General features: G+C 38.0%; 1 protein-coding gene across 1 annotated transcript in view; it reads right to left on the bottom strand.

Moving 5' to 3' along the window:
• The window catches only part of LOC109080673 (rap guanine nucleotide exchange factor 6-like), an 86106-nt gene extending 71332 nt beyond the window's left edge, over positions 1–14774 (bottom strand). The window contains exons 1-3 of the mRNA XM_042747512.1: positions 14162–14774; positions 1472–1542; positions 279–335 (exon numbers count right to left, since the gene is read on the bottom strand). Of these exons, the coding sequence (XP_042603446.1) occupies positions 279–335; positions 1472–1542; positions 14162–14266 (233 nt within the window). The 5' untranslated portion in view covers positions 14267–14774. The remainder of the gene's footprint in view (positions 1–278; positions 336–1471; positions 1543–14161) is intronic.
• Positions 14775–16972: the final 2198 nt, after the last annotated feature.

Below are 16972 nucleotides of genomic sequence, written 5' to 3'. Positions count from 1 at the left end.
TTTATAATTATTATTATTATTTTTTTTTATTTTTTTTTTTAGATGTCTAATTTTTTAAAGTTGAGTTATTTTAGTATTTCAAAATAAACAAAAAATTATAAATGTTGCCATGACAACAAGGTTTATTTTTTTTTCCATATCAGTTCATTTTTATTTATCTCAAAGCAATGAAAATGGTTTTAATGGTTTCAGTTTTAGGTAAAGGTGATAAACCAGGACTCAACTGCTATCTATCAGTGTGTGCTACCAACACTACTAACATGCAGAGATGTACTTACTAGAAGAGAACATGGTTAGCCTCATAGCGCTCGTACCTGGCCGTCATGCACATGGACCTGTAACACAGAGAGAAGTCTGAGAGGAGGACTAAAGCTGTGATGATGATGTCTGGGAGTGCCTGATCTGCTCTACATCCAGAACAACTGAACTGACGTCCTGCTGTGAATAAACCTGTGATCAGTTCAAAGTGAACGTACACTAAAGTTTTGGGTCAGTAAGATCTTTTTTCAAAGAAATTCATACGTTTATTAATCAAGGATGCATTAAATTAGTTAAAAGTGACATATTTTGAAAGATTTCTTTTTCAAATAAATGCTATCTCACTCTGCATGATCATATGTGTGACCCTGGACCACAAAACCAGTCGTAAGGGTCTGTGGCTCAGTGGTAGAGCATTGCGTTAGCAGCGCAAAAGGTTCAATTCCCAGGGAACACACATACTGGTAAAAAAAAAAAATTCAACGTATAGCCTGAATGCACTGTAAGTTGTTTGGATAAAAGCGTCTGCTAAATGCATAAATGTAAGGGTCAGTTTTTTGAAATTGAGATGATGAATGATACTGGTTGAAATTATAAAAATTGTATAGGCTGAATGAATAATACACATACTGGTAAAAAAAATAAAAATTGTATAGCCTGAAAAATCTGGAATCTAAGGATACAATCTGAGAGTCAATACTGAGAAAATCATCTTTAAAGTTGTCCAAATTAAGTTCTTAGCAATGCATATTACTAATCAAAAATTAATTTTTCATATATTTACGGTAGAAAATTTACAAAATATCTTCATGGAACATGATCTTTACTTAATATCCTCATGATTTTTGGCATAAAAGAAAAATCTATAATTCTGACCCTTACAATGTATTGTTGGCTATTGCTACAAACATACTACAGCAACTAAAGACTGCTTTTGTGCTCCAGGCTCACATTTTAGATCTCTTAATCCGACCCCATACCTAAACTAACAACTACCTTACTAACTATTAATAAACAGCAACTTAGGATTTTATTGAGGCAAAAAAAGTTAGGCAATAGTGGGAATTGGTCTCGAAACTAAAGAAAGTGTGATCATATAGGCCAAATATTTTGATGACCTAAGGTTGACAAATAATCATTTTCTAAAGGTTAAGCATCATTTGATGCATCTGTTACTGATCAGATGAAACCGTGATGTTGAGGTCGGCCTCACCTGAGCTGATGTTCTCTGAGGTGACACAGCACATCCATGTGGAACAGATGAGTGTAGATGGTGTTCAGGTCCTGAACGAGACAAACACACACATTAGTGAGCCACAGCTGACGCTCTCTTAGCTCAGATCAGAATCAGCACCGTTTGTTCACACTGTGATTGTCTGATCGGATTGACATTATTTGTATTTAAAGTGACTCTAACCCAAGTAACACGCTGAAGCAAAATGATGGTGCATTTTACATTGTAAAATTGCAGTGTGCAATACTAACACTCAATTCAATTCAATTCAAAAGTAATGCATAATGTTACTTTTGTGTTATTTTTTCTCATCTGGGCTGGGCTTGCTTGTTTATTTCTAATATAAAAAGTTATATTTTTGGCAAATGTAAAAGCCCTTTCACACCTAAAATGAAATGAAAACATGTCAGAAAATGTAAATTCACGTTTGTACAGTAGAGGGCGCAGCTCAAACAAACCTTTATGCGCTGCCATTCTAAAATGCATGATGAAAAGTTAAATACTCTTCAGCAATAAAAAAAAAAAGTGAAACAAAACCACAACACACTTCAACTCATGACTGCACAGAGCAGCCATTGTGCACTTCACTACAAAACATCCATTCAGAAACATGGACAAGAAAACAAACATCTGAACAGGAAACAACATCTACTCATGACTCCTAGTTTTTGAAACGCAACCTTGAAAACATGATCATTGCTTCAGGTTAGAAGTGGAGCGATGCTTAATTTTTATGGATTAATAGGCACAATTTTTTCGGTTGTGCGGATGTGATAATAGATTTTCTTTTTAGTTCCTCCATGGTCGCCAATGACGTGAAATGAAACCAATCCTGGACTTTGCATGGAGTTTGTTGTGACACAGGACTGTAATGGCAGGTTTGGTCCAATTAAAATAAACTCTGGTGTGACTGGCATGCACCAAACAAGCAGACTGCTACCTAGAGTTACTTGAGAAACACAAGTTTACATGTACATACATTACAGTCGTCTAAAGTATCTATATAAATTATTTTATTTTATTGCTATTATATTGCTGTGTATATTGAGTGAGTATTAACATCCTCATGCCCTTAAATGTTTTCTTGCACTGTTTTTCATGAAAGTTTCTTTTTCTACTGTTTGAGAAATGTAGCATTACATCACTCGCTCACCAGTGGATCCTATAAGCAGTGAATGGGTGCCGTCAGAATGAGAGTCTGAACAGCTGATAAAAACATCCCAGTAATCCACAAGTGATCCACACTAATACAGTCCACCAGCTAACATCTTCTAAAATGAAAAGCTGTGTCATTGCAATAAACAAATCAAGAGATGTAATGCTACATTTCTCCAAATCCGTTCCAATGAAGAAACAAACCCATTTACATCTTGGATGGCCTGAGGGTGAGCACATGTTCAGCACATTTTTATATTTTAGTGAACTATTCCTTTAAATGCCTGTATAATCAGACGATGTTTAGTTTGATTACTTATTAATATATGCTTTTATATATATCTGGTCCTGTAAGGTGTCTGTGTAATACCAGAATGATAGTAAAGCTCAAGTTGCACTTAAAGTTGACAAAGAGAGAGACAGATTTGTAATTTGTTAATTATATCCGAAACATGTAAATATTGTTCGCCACTGAATGAACTGATTAAAGTAATGTACTAAATTAAAAGAAGATCATACAGTTTTGTTTCGGCGATTAAACCAAATGTTGTAATGCTGTTTTTGTATATAATATATGTCTAGAAAGAAAATGTAATAAAAGCACAAGACCAGGTTTTAAAAGAATGACTGGCATTACAAGTGTGATCATTCGGGAGCTTTCGAAACGTATCACTTAACTGTGAAAAGAATGCCAAAGCTAATAAAAAAGCTGCAGTTTTGCCTGCCGGACTATAAAATACGTCAAAAAACCCACATATGCACACTGAAAGCAGAAGTTGGGCCAGTAAGAAAGCACCCAGAATGCCCTGTGACGGCACACTCTGCAGCATGAATGTAGCTGGTCATGTATAGTGCTTTCATCGAGACTGATCACACTCACAGTGAGGAGCGTGAGCACTGATCTTCATCAGAAGAGTAATGAGTGAAATAAGTGACGACGGCGCAGACAGAAGGAGAGTGACGTGTGGCGTGGAAAGTCAAGAGGGGACGCTAAACCAAACGGGAAACACAAACATTCCCGCTGCCATGGAGAAGATGGAAAGTTACGCAAACACGGTGAAACCACGTCACGTGACTTTTCCAACTCATCCGTCATGCAATATCTATAAGCATATACGTGACTGGTCTCGATCGCATGACCAGTGCTGTGAGATCCAGCATGAAGCGCTCGAATTCAGGAAAGAACACAAATCTCAACAACACTGACACAAGTTACTTTCTGACCCTGCTATATTTATTAAATTTAAATACTCAGACTGTGGTGTGTCAGAGAGAACAGAGAGCGGGAAAGAGCAGCTGGTATTGTTTTTTTTTTTTAACTGAACAGAGGTCCAAAATGGAAACATTAGCAGTATACCAAATACATAAAAGTGAAGCAACTCTAGTTACAGATAAGAATTCCTGATAAATAGATTAGAGGAGTTCCAGACAGATCACAGTGGTAACATCCGATGAGTGAATTAAGAGTTACAATTATGTAATGAGGTATAAGACCCAGTATATATTTATCACATTCCAAAGTAATCTAATACAGGCTTCCATATTTTCCTAAATATTTCTAGCTTGTCGTTATTGATAAATCGTAACTTCTCAATATGAATACTGTTCACTAGCTCACTTTGCAACACATCAAACGTTGGAACAATATCCAGTTTCCACCTCTGAAGAGTCAGCCTTTTTGCAAGGACCATAAATAAAGAAATACCCTGTTTTTCAAATTTACTGTAAGAAGGTACTGAAATCACCCCAAAAATGTCAATCATCGGATCTGGAGCTATCTCTTTTTCATACACTTTTGAAAGTAGGTCGAAAATATCAGTCCAGTACTTGTGAAGGTTGCAGCATGTCCATAGTGAATGTAGAAGTGTACCTTCTGCAACCTTGCATTTATTACATACCGGTGATACTTCAGGGAAAATCTTATGCAATTTAGTTTTACAATTTAGCTGGTGTTAGATTAACAACGCTGCACAAAATTAATACTGAAACAGTTTCAAATATATCAGTGTCAATGTGCATAAAAAAAATCTACATTTCTGACAACACTATGATGCAGATGCTTCAGAGCCGCGGGGCACAAGGACAGCTCCAGTGCGCTGAATGACATGGGAAACAGAAAGAGCATAGCACACACTATCCTTACGTGCTCTGACTTGTCACAGTCTGCTCCCACAATACACCGCAGCACTAAACCATCAGTCCAATGATCAGGATCAGGCAGATCAGCATGACATGAACCATGTCTTGTGTACTGGCTGAAGTGGTATAGTTTAAGATTTAAGGATTGTTCCTGTCTCGATCAGAGAAAGCGTTTGTGGAAAACATCTGCTGGCGTCAATATCGACGGTTTAGTGATGCAATAGGCCTACATATAATTCATGACACAATATAGAGCAAATTGGTTGTTAAACCCACTGAACATTAGTGCTGCACTGTGGCACGTGTCACCTGGGGGAAAAAAAGCAAAATACTATTTTTTTTTTGGGGGGGGGGGGGGGATAACACCAGAGACTAATGAAATTGCACTGTTGAGAGGAAAAAACTCGTATATGTCACAATTGCATTTTGCTTTGAAGTTGTTTTGTTACATTGAGTAAATTAAACAACATATTTAGAAACTTTCTAAACACTATAAACATGTATTTTAGTTCCCCTCTGAACTGATATGTTATGTGTGTGTATTTCTATGCCGTTTGAAATTATATTTCACTATTTCATATTTCATTGGAATTTAAGTCACAGTACATTTCAGATGATAAACAAAACTTTATTTTTATTCTGGAAAAAAAATTGAACATTTTTGAGTTTACGGGCCCTTCTGAGTCACCAATACTGAGTCACAAATACAAACGTGTAAGCTGTAACTGTAGATGTGTAAGTTTTGTAGTTGACGTGTTTGTGCATTCAGTCCCAAGGCTGCTGTGTGATTATGAGACATAAAAAGCTCTATACTCACATTATTCAATTAAAACAACAGAATGATTACTAGGGCTGCACGATATATAGTTTCAGCACTGATATCATGATTTGCGCATCCACGACAGTCACATTGCAGGATGTGTGATGTTTAGTATACTGACTGCTGTATTTATACTTAGGGCTGTGCAAATAATCGAATTCGATTATCATGCACATTTCATCAGTAAAGCTGGTTCTGTGATTAGTAGAAAATCTCCATCACCTGCTTTCAAATGTATCACTTGCGATAACAAACGCGATATTGTGTTTATTTTGTCTGCAATAATGAACGTTGTAGTAAATGCCGCTCCATTTGAAAGCAGGTGATGAAAATTTACTACTAATCACATAAAATCATAAAATCATGAGTATTTTTTTATTTAAAGATCAGAAGCTATTGCTTACATGAATAAAAATAAAACATGACACTTTAATTAAATTGAATAAATTTATATATTTACAGATTTATTCATTAATGTGTAATAGGTTTTTTTTTTTATTAAATTATTAACTCTAAAAGATTGTCAGAGTTTTTACAACTCTTTTGCCTTAGACCATCTTCAAATGTTAAATTGTAAAATAATATTTTAAGGTTACCACTTCATCTTTCTGGGGGGGAAAAATGCAGCGATTGATATATTTAATGTACGGTCATTATAAAAGAACTTCATTATTGTTTATTTAATTCTAACAAATATGTTTTTGTTAAAAACTAACCGAAATTAAAAATTATTTGTTTATAATTTCCGCACAGGAGAGAACTGGTGTTGTTTCCAAACAAAAGGAAATTAATCGGTATCGGCCAAAATGAGTTAAAAATATCGGCATATCGGATATTTTAAAAAAATCGTGCATCCCTAGTCTAAAAATATAGATTTTTAAAATTTCGATGTAGTTTTGTTATATTTCAGTTTCACAAAGAAACGCACAACAATAGCCTAATAAAAGAACACCTTTTCATTTACTGTATAATGTCTTCAATCTCATTTTGTTAAAAAAAAAAATATTGAGAAAATCGAATCCTTTCATTTACTGTATAATGTCTTCAATCTCATTTTGTTAAACGGTATGTCATAAATAGGAGGCATCAGTTTACTGTTGAGGATTTGTTGTGTCGTCCTGCACCGCATACAGTGCAGTCAGACAGCATCAATGATTATAGTGGGTTCTGTTGTATTTTGTCGCACTGCACCGCTCGCGTCCAGTGTAGAAACAGTGAGAACAACACAGATGCACGTGAACACCGAATTCTGTTTACTTCCACGTCTATTTTATATATGATTTTTTTTACATATCGCACTATATAATCGCAGAGAAACTAAATATCGCAATGCAAGTTTTTTCCAATATCATGCAGCCCTAACAATTACCATCATGCTAATCCAACACTAAAACAGCCATCCTCTGATGCGTGTAATGATGCAGTCCTCTGCTCATTATTAACTTCTCTATGAATGATGGTGATATTTCAGTTAAAGCCTAAATGACAGAAACACAGAGTGGGTCACTCATCTTCATGCTGTGAAGATTTAGTCACACATGCGAGTGATTTACTCCAATGTAGAGGGTTGTGTTGTATTTTGTCGTGTTCAGAAGTGTTTAATGCACCTCCGATTTCATTCACACAGAATCTGCAGCACAACAGTTGGTTCAGTACTGATAAGAGAGCCAGAGAATCTGTGTTCATTTTTAATCACATCGCACTGAAAAACACATTGCAAAATAAGAGTCTTAGCATATTGAGACGAACTGATGCTTCTTTACTGATCTGCAGAACATCATCTGAATATTCACTATTCAAAAGTTTTTGGAAGAAGTCTCTTCTGCTCACTAAGGCTGCATTTATGTGATCAAAAATATAGTTAAATTTGTTAAATATTGTTAGAATTTAAATGACACTTTTTCTGTGTAAATATATCGTAAAATGTAATTTATTCCTTTGATCAAAGCTGTATTTTCAGCATCATTGCTCCAGTGTTCAGTGTCACATTACCCTACAGAAATCGTTCTAATATGCTGATTTGCTGCTCAAGAAACATTTCTGATTATTATCAAAGCTGAGAACAATTTTGCTGTTTTATATTTTTTTGTGGGAAACAAAATACACTCAGAATTTTCCATGAACAAAGTTCAAAAGAACAGCATTTATTTGAAATATAGATCTTTTGTAACATTAAGTCTTTACTGTAGGGCTGGGCGATATATATAAAAAAAAAATATCTCGATATTGTCAAAATTTTTATGATATTCGATATATATCTCGATATGTATGCATTTGCATTTAAATAATAAAAAAACATGATTTTCTTTTGCCCCATTAATAAAACAAAAAACAATTTAAATTCTAAAGTCTAAATTCTAAATCAAAATACATATTTGATAATGACTTAATATATAATTAGCATCAAACAAAAAATATCATTCATTTTCTCAAGGATTAAAGATTAAACGAAAAAATTAAATAAAAATGATTGCACAACCATCAGTTAGGTGGTGATATGCACTAAGCACGTAAACGACCACTGAACATAAGAAGAAGAAAGAAACAGCATGGCACGCTTTTTCTTAGCATCCGTTACCATAGTGACTCGTCGATTCGTCGCTCTGTTGAGAATGTCTCGAGTCTTAACCAGGAACATACTCTGAGTTGAATGAACTTTTTTGGAACCACAAACCTCGAGTAATCAAGGTTTGGGGTTAATCAATCGAAAGCTCAGGTTATAGTTGACGTTAAGTTAACCGTGCTTTCTGGAATACACCCCGGCTGAACGACGCTTTCATTAGACCGCTAAACTCCAGCTTGTTAGTGTTTTCAGCGGTGCTTCCGCAATGAGGAGTGAGCATGTGTGCATGGTTGCCAGATTGGGGATTTAAACTCTTGTTATCTGGCAACCGCTCTCATGAAAGCTCTCGTAGTAGAGGCGCGTAGAGCAGTCCACAGATACATGTTCCTTTTTTGGACGTTCGGTGCGTTCTTTTGGGAAAGCATGCTTGAATTTGAAATATTCGATATTCACGATATTTTAAAATTTTACATCATCGTTAAAATTATTCTGATATTATCGGTAATATTAGATATATCATCCAGCCCTACCTTATTGTCTTTGCTGAATAAAAGTATTTATTTGTGTATATTATAAAGTATGTATTTAATTTATTCTGTGCAAAACTAAACTATAACTTTAATGTAATAACATGTTTGGGTCTTTTTTGGGAGTTTGGTTATTTTAGGTAGTTTCTATGAGGTAGTTACTGGGAAACTGTTGAGCGGTTAATAAGGACTCCACAATGTATCAAAAATTTCCATCACATTCCCAGCATGCCTCGAGATCAAAACAATGCAAGACTAACATTTCAGGTTTGACCTCATTCTCTGTCCTTTTATGTTGGTTTTGTCTTTACCAGCACAGGACATATATGACCTCATGGCATTGTAGTTCATGATGGAGTCAGTTTACAGCCTCAGTCTGACATATGACACAGCCTTTGCCATTTCATAATCACACTAAGCTGTATTGCGGTTTTGGTTTTATTTTATTATTCATCCAGCCCTATTAGACACTCAGTGCATTTAAACACACTGTATGAACATTAATTTACATCTGCATCCTAACTCAAGCTACTATTACTGTCAACTTAAGCTATGGTCAAATGTGCATTTCTAAGAGACACGTAAAATGTAATATTATTAACATTGCAGACTGCACTGCAAACTGTGCTGAAGATATGAGTCATCAAAGTCAGGCAACAAAAACCTGTTTCATGATTTGTAACAATATCACTTATTAGCACATGCAGGAACTAAGAAATTAATTTCTCTATTCAGATATTTATTTCATTTCTAATTGCGTGTGCTCTCTTAAAGGTATACTCCACCCCAAAATGAACATTTTGGCATTAATCACTTACCCCCGTGTCGTTCCAAACCCATAAAAGCTTCGTTCGTCTTCGGAACACAATTAAGATATTTTTGATGAAAACCGGGAGGCTTGTGACTGTCCCATAGACTGCCAAATAAATAACAGTGTCAAGATCCATAAAAGGAATGACAGTCGTCGTCAGAATACTCCATCTGCCATCAGACGTGCAATCTGGGGGCGCTGTTTTCTTTCAAATCAAAGCTAAATACAGATGGAGACAGCGCATCCTTGTGGCGCGGATGACACAGAAGAGCATACGGTGATATGGAGAGACACAGAGGAGACTGTTGACAAAGGAATTATTGAATAAAGTCATTATTTTTGTTTTCTTCGCTTACAAAAAGTGTTCCCGTCGCTTCATATAACACAGATTGCACGTCTGATAGCAGACAGAGTATTCTGACGACGACTTTAATACCTTTTATAGACCTTGACACTGTTATTTATTTGGCAGTCTATGGGACAGTCACAAGCCTCCCGGTTTTCATCAAAAATATCTTAAATTGTGTTCCGAAGACCTTTAGGTTTAAATAGCTCTGATCCAAACGACTAGAATATGGAAATAACTATTACTCTACCTTCTGATATCACTGCAAAAATGTGTTGTTTTTCATCAGATAAGATTTTTAAATCTAGATACATTTCCTGGAGAAGCAAAATGACAAGAAAACTTGGATGATATTCATTTATTGCAGTGCATGCAACATTTAAAAATGGATTTAAAAAATAATAATTTAGTTTTATCCTTATGACCGCTCTTGAGCTTTAAACATGCTCAATATGAGAAATCTCTATTAGCCCACAGAGTCACATGACAAGCAGCTGAATGAGTTTGACTCAAGGCTTTTTCGTCACGTCAGACCGCATGGCTCACCAGTTGACACCTGGTTGCAGAACTGGTTAAGACCCCCTAAGGCAGACCTAGTAAAGCACAAGCATCTAATAAGCCTGCAGCAGCATCTGCAGCTACAGAAATGAACACGGAAGATCAGACCGATTGGGGGATGTTCTGCACCGTTGCATAAAAATAATGCATGTGCCGGTTTGGTGAGGTCAGGAGCTCCGCGGGTGTGGGCCGCTCAAACAGAATGACTAATGTCCCGCCGAGCACAAGAGAGGGCAAACTGACAGTGTTCAGTCTCTCACACCAGCGGTTCTTAAAGCGGGCTACGAAATCATTTTAAGGCCCTCTGATCGCATGATGTGAAAAATGCAGACAGAATCCAGTCATAAAATGGAATTTACTGTATACCGCGGAATGTCACAGAATTTACGTGTCTCAGTTTGGGCTTTGAGAACAATAAATAAAGATTTCATAGGCCCTTAATAATAATGTAATGATACATAATGATAATTTCAGATTTGGTGACCAAGTAAACACTGTATGGCTGCTGTTCCATAAGCGCCACCTGCTGTCAGAGAGTGAATCTGCGTCTCATCTGCTGGTTTTGTTTCATTCAGAACTTTTATGTAGTATAGTTTCACAAAACTAAAGCCAGACAATTTTGTTTTTGCTTCAAATGCATTTTGTGCCTTTTATTTGTATTATTAATTAATTTATTTGATTTGGGATTTGTTTTAAAATTTCACTGTTGTTGTTGTTTGTTTATTTGACATAAAAGATATTTCAATTCCACAAAGACATTTGCAGCATTTTGTATATGAAATAATAAAAGGGTTTTTCACACTTTTTCATTTATAATTTGTTTTAAATCTCATTTCGTCAAAAAAGACAATTATTTTTTTAAACTTTTTAATAAATTGTTAAATTGTATAAGTGCTACGATTTCAATTAATTAGATATTCTTTTTAATTAATACTATTTATAAACAGAGTCCAGAAAAATTTTAATGGAATTTTTTTTTTAAACCAAGACCAATTAATGTGGAAGGTTCAATGGCATCTAAGAGTACAAATTGTAGTAACCATATACTTAATCACCATTTTAATTATGAAAGTACTTAATAAATAATTAATCAAATATAAATTATACTGCTTTTGTAATACAAAGTTATGAACTATTTTCTGGCAGTGCACTCAGTAATTTATTTATTAATTAAAAAACATTTTATACGTGCAAAAGCATTATTGAGAAATACAGTCCAGCAGCACATGTGGACAAACACAAGAGCCTACTGAACATAAACACAACCTTGCTTTAAACTGAATGGAGCGACTCCACGTGAACCATGCACGCTAATAAAATTTTCACAAGCAAAAATGCACACTTTACAGGTCCTCTGCTGAATCTAAATATCTGCAAAAAAAAACTCTTAAGCTAAGACAGCACTTATGATAAATTATCACAAAGGATTTCCTGACCATCAAGGGTTTTGTGCAATAAGCTGCTGGATTTTGAGATTTTTATTTGTGCCACAACATGCATTTTGTGTCTGCACTCTTTAGCAGTTCATCACATCTGAGCGCACCATCAAACTCCCATCAGGCAAAGCAGCCCGAGGGACGAGGCGGGCGGCATAATGTTATGGAAATTGAGACAAGGAATATTTGTTTTGCTCTTACGTAATACTCGACACACCCATCTGGACCCATCTTGGTATCAGAGCAATGAGAGCTGGTGCAGTTTGTGTTTGTTAGTCTGATCAGCAGCTTTCATTGCGCTCAGACAATCGGAAAGAAAGCGCACACATCCAAAGCGCTGCACACTACCTGTAAACACACACTCGCTGTTCTGGAGAAAGACATGAGAGACTCTCTCAGTGAAGCACAGACGACCAGCACTAAACCAGCTTCTCGTAGTTTCTTAAACTCACTTCCCAAAAATGCCACGGAAGTGACCTGCTTTTTCAAACTCGACAGCAAGGGTGGCACAGTTTTGTGCCAGCTGCCCTTTTATTGCCACTAAAAACCTCTTTTAGCGCATTGCAAACGCAAGCTGTTGGTTTTCTGTCATTGCAAATCCTGCTGATATGTCACTGAAAGCATGATGTCTGACTGGTTAACACAGATGAGATTTGGTTAAAATTACAAAAATGACTTGTGATGGCCTTGAAAACATCATTAAGGATATGCTGAAAACTACAAACCACAAACCATTTTATCAAACTGATGTAGTTGCAATATAGATCATTTACAGATTTTTGTAAAGAAACATTATTTTGAAGTCACAAAAAATTTGGAAATAAAATATTTTATGAAAAAAAAATTCTAACAAAAATATATATTTTTTAAAAAGTGGATAATTTTTTTTTTTTATGTGCTTACAGTATAAATCATTTCTAAAACTATTTTAATTCACAAAAAATGTTGGAATGTTTTATGAAGGTACATTTAAAGTTTTTTAAACACCTTTTAAGACCAAGACATTTAAGGAATGAACTGAAGGGAACTCAATACGTCCATAATCTCTAAATGGAAATTTCTATACAGTACACAACGAGTTGTAACAGCAACACTTCCAACAACTTTTTAAGACATCTTACTAAAAGAATTAGCTTTAGGTTTGAATAGTTCTGATCCAAACGACTAGAATATGGAAATAACTATTACTCTACCTTCTGATTACGCTGCAAATGTGTGTTGTTTTTCATCAGATAAGATTTTTATATCTAGATACATTTCCTGGAGAAGCAAAATGACTAGAAATCTTGGATGATATTCATTTATTGCAGTGCATGCAACATTTAATGCCATGATGACTTAACGGATTTAAGACATTCTGCTCTGATTCAAGACCTTTAAAGGCCTGGATTTAGTGGATGGGCAGATTAAGACTTTTTTAGGACCCACAGAAACCCTGTCATCATTTCGGCAGGGCAAGTGCACATCTCAATTATTGGCTGGTTAAAACTAAATCTTATTGTTGAGCATAATAAAACAAACCTTTGCACTTTGAACTGATATTTGAGCTGTCTTAGGGCAAACTTACAACATGTTTTTAATACCATGACCCAGACTTACTCTGCAAATCAAAACAAAAATGAATCAAGCAGACAAAAAGCTAATGCTACTGGTGTCTACTTAAAAGCCAACTACATTTCAACGAGAAAGTCTAAACTAGTCTCTTGCTCAGCTGTTATCTTCAGCTTTGATCCACAGTGTACACTATCTGAGTAACGTTAGGTTTGTGTAGACCGTGAGGCCCAGAAATGCTAGTCGACGTCTAGTTAGTCAGCTCACTAGGATTTGAGACACAGCCCGTGGCTGCACCGCTGGAATACAGTGACGTTTCATTGATTTCTCTCATTAATAAATTACATTTGAGACACTTTGAGACTTGAGACACTTGAAACACGGAGCTTCGTTCAAATGTTCACACTTTGAGCTAATGTTTACTGATCAATAACTGCAGTTTACTTCACTGAGAATCAGTCTGTGGAGCAGCTGAACATCTGTCATTGTACTACATTAATAACCTCATAAAAAATAAATAAACATCACTTAGAGACCCCAAACAAATCAATAAAGCAGCTAACGTACAGTCAGATATACAAAATCAAACATTTAGCACTTAACGTTAATTCGTAATTCTTGTAACGATCTACTTTATGAGTCCTGAATCGAAACTAATACGCTTAATTGTGCTGCTATTTCAGTTTAGCGCCAGTTATAGACATTCTAAAGTGGTTCTTTTAGTCATATGTGTAGTTAAAAAGGTATTTCTGTGTGTTTTTACCTCAGCAGTCCGTCGCGTCGGAGGAGTTCTCAGCGCTTTCTTCAGCGATAAATCCACTGAGGAATTCATATTAAACTCTCTGATTTCCGGGAATAAAAACTCCATATATTCACGTGTGTCGATAAAATGAAGAATATAAAAGTGAAATGAAATAACTTAAAACATGACATCATGAATCTCTTGAAGAGTCCGGGAAATCTGGCACTGGTTTGAGTTAGCTTCGGTTAGCATGTGAGGTGAAGTGAAATCGCTGATGAAAGTGCTGTTGAAGGGAAGCGCGGATCAGAAAGTTGACCAAAAGTTGACAAAAAACAATCCTTCGTTCCTGGGAAATTTCTCCATTCGTGACGGTAAAACATCGTAAATAATCGGAGGTTCATAAGATCCTCCGAACAGAAGCGTACAGAGACAGCCCATGACTTCAGTTTAGCCTCGAGCCGCCTCAACAACATTCACATGACGAGCTGCTGCTACTGCTGGAGACCAGTGCGTACTAAACTACACTCACCAGTGAGGCACGGGAGACCAGTGCGTACTAAACTACACTCATCAGTGAGGGACACGAGACCGGTGCGTACTAAACTACCCTGATCAATGACGGACACTAGACCAGTGCATACTAAACTACACTCATCTGTGAGGGACGCGAGACCGGTGCACTAAATCACTCATGAGGGACGGGAGACCGGTGCGTACTAAACTACACTCATCAGTGAGGGACGGGAGACCGGTGCGTACTAAACTACACTCATCAGTGAGGGACACAGGAGACCAGTGCGTACTAAACTACACTCACCAGTGAGGCACGGGAGACCGGTGCGTACTAAACTACACTCATCAGTGAGGGACGGGAGAGACCGGTGCGTACTAAACTACACTCATCAGTGAGGGACACTAGACCGGTGCGTACTAAACTACACTCATCAGTGAGGGACACGAGATCTGTGCGTACTAAACTACACTCATCAGTGAGGGACGGGAGACCAGTGCGTACTAAACTACACTCATCAGTGAGGGACACTAGACCGGTGCGTACTAAACTACACTCATCAGTGAGGGACGGGAGACCGGTGCGTACTAAACTACACTCATCAGTGAGGGACGCGAGACCGGTGTGTACTAAACACACACTCATCAGTGAGGGACGGGAGACCGGTGCGTACTAAACTACACTCATCAGTGAGGGACGGGAGACCTGTGCGTACTAAACTACACTCATCAGTGAGGGACGGAGAGACCGGTGCGTACTAAACTACACTCATCAGTGAGGGACACGGGACCGGTGCGTACTAAACTACACTCATCAGTGAGGGACGGGAGACCGGTGCGTACTAAACTACACTCATCAGTGAGGGACGGGAGACCGGTGCGTACTAAACTACACTCATCAGTGAGGGACGCGAGGCCGGTGCGTACTAAACTAACCTGATCCATGAGGGACGCGAGACTGGTGCGTACTAAACTACACTCATCAGTGAGGGACGGGAGACCGGTGCGTACTAAACTAACCTGATCAATGATGGACGGGAGAGTGGTGCGTACTAAACTACACTCATCAGTGAGGGATGCGAGACCAGTGCGTACTAAACTAACCTGATCCATGAGTGACGGGAGACCGGTGCGTACTAAACTACACTCATCAGTGAAGGACACTAGACAGGTGCGTACTAAAACTACACTCACCAGTGAGGGACGGGAGACCGGTGCGTACTAAACTACACTCACCAGTGAGGCACGGGAGACCAGTGCGTACTAAACTACACTCATCAGTGAGGGACACTAGACCGGTGCGTACTAAACTACACTCATCAGTGAGGGACGCGAGATCGGTGCGTACTAAACTATACTCATCAGTGAGGGACGCGAGACCGGTGCGTACTAAACTACACTCATCAGTGAGGGACGCGAGACCGGTGCGTACTAAACTACACTCATCAGTGAGGGACGGGAGACCGGTGCGTACTAAACTACACTCATCAGTGAGGGACGCGAGACTGGTGCGTACTAAACTACACTCATCAGTGAGGGACGCGAGGCCGGTGCGTACTAAACTACACTCATCAGTGAGGGACGGGAGACCTGTGCGTACTAAACTACACTCATCAGTGAGGGACGGGAGACCGGTGCGTACTAAACTACACTCATCAGTGAGGGACGCGAGACTGGTGCGTACTAAACTACACTCATCAGTGAGGGACGCGAGGGAGGTGCGTATTGTGCTTAATTAATTAATGAGGGACGAGAGAGCGGTGCTTACTAAACTACACTGATCAACGAGGGACGCGAGACCAGTGCGTACTAAACTAACCTGATCCATGAGGGACGCGAGACCGGTGCGTACTAAACTACACTCATCAGTGAGGGACGGGAGACGGGTGTGTTGTGTACTAAACTACACTCATCAGTGAGGGACTGATGAGGAACTCATCACTACACTCATCAGTGAGGGACGCGAGACCAGTGCGTACTAAACTAACCTGATCCATGAGTGACGGGAGACCGGTGCGTACTAAACTAACCTGATCCATGAGGGACGGGAGACCGGTGCGTACTAAACTAACCTGATCCATGAGTGACGGGAGACCGGTGCGTACTAAACTAACCTGATCCATGAGGGACGGGAGACCGGTGCGTACTAAACTAACCTGATCCATGAGGGACGGGAGACCAGTGCGTCCTAAACTACCCTGATCAATGAGGGACGGGAGACCGGTGCGTACTAAACTACCCTGATCAATGAGGGATGGGAGACCGGTGCGTACTAAACTAGACTCATCAATGAGGGACGAGAGAGCGGTGCTTACTAAACTA

This window comes from Cyprinus carpio, chromosome B21, assembly GCF_018340385.1.
Source record: "Cyprinus carpio isolate SPL01 chromosome B21, ASM1834038v1, whole genome shotgun sequence".
Taxonomy (NCBI): Eukaryota; Metazoa; Chordata; class Actinopteri; order Cypriniformes; family Cyprinidae; genus Cyprinus; species Cyprinus carpio.
The sequence above is the reverse complement of the archived record's forward strand: the minus strand, read 5'-3'. Positions and strand labels throughout refer to the sequence as shown.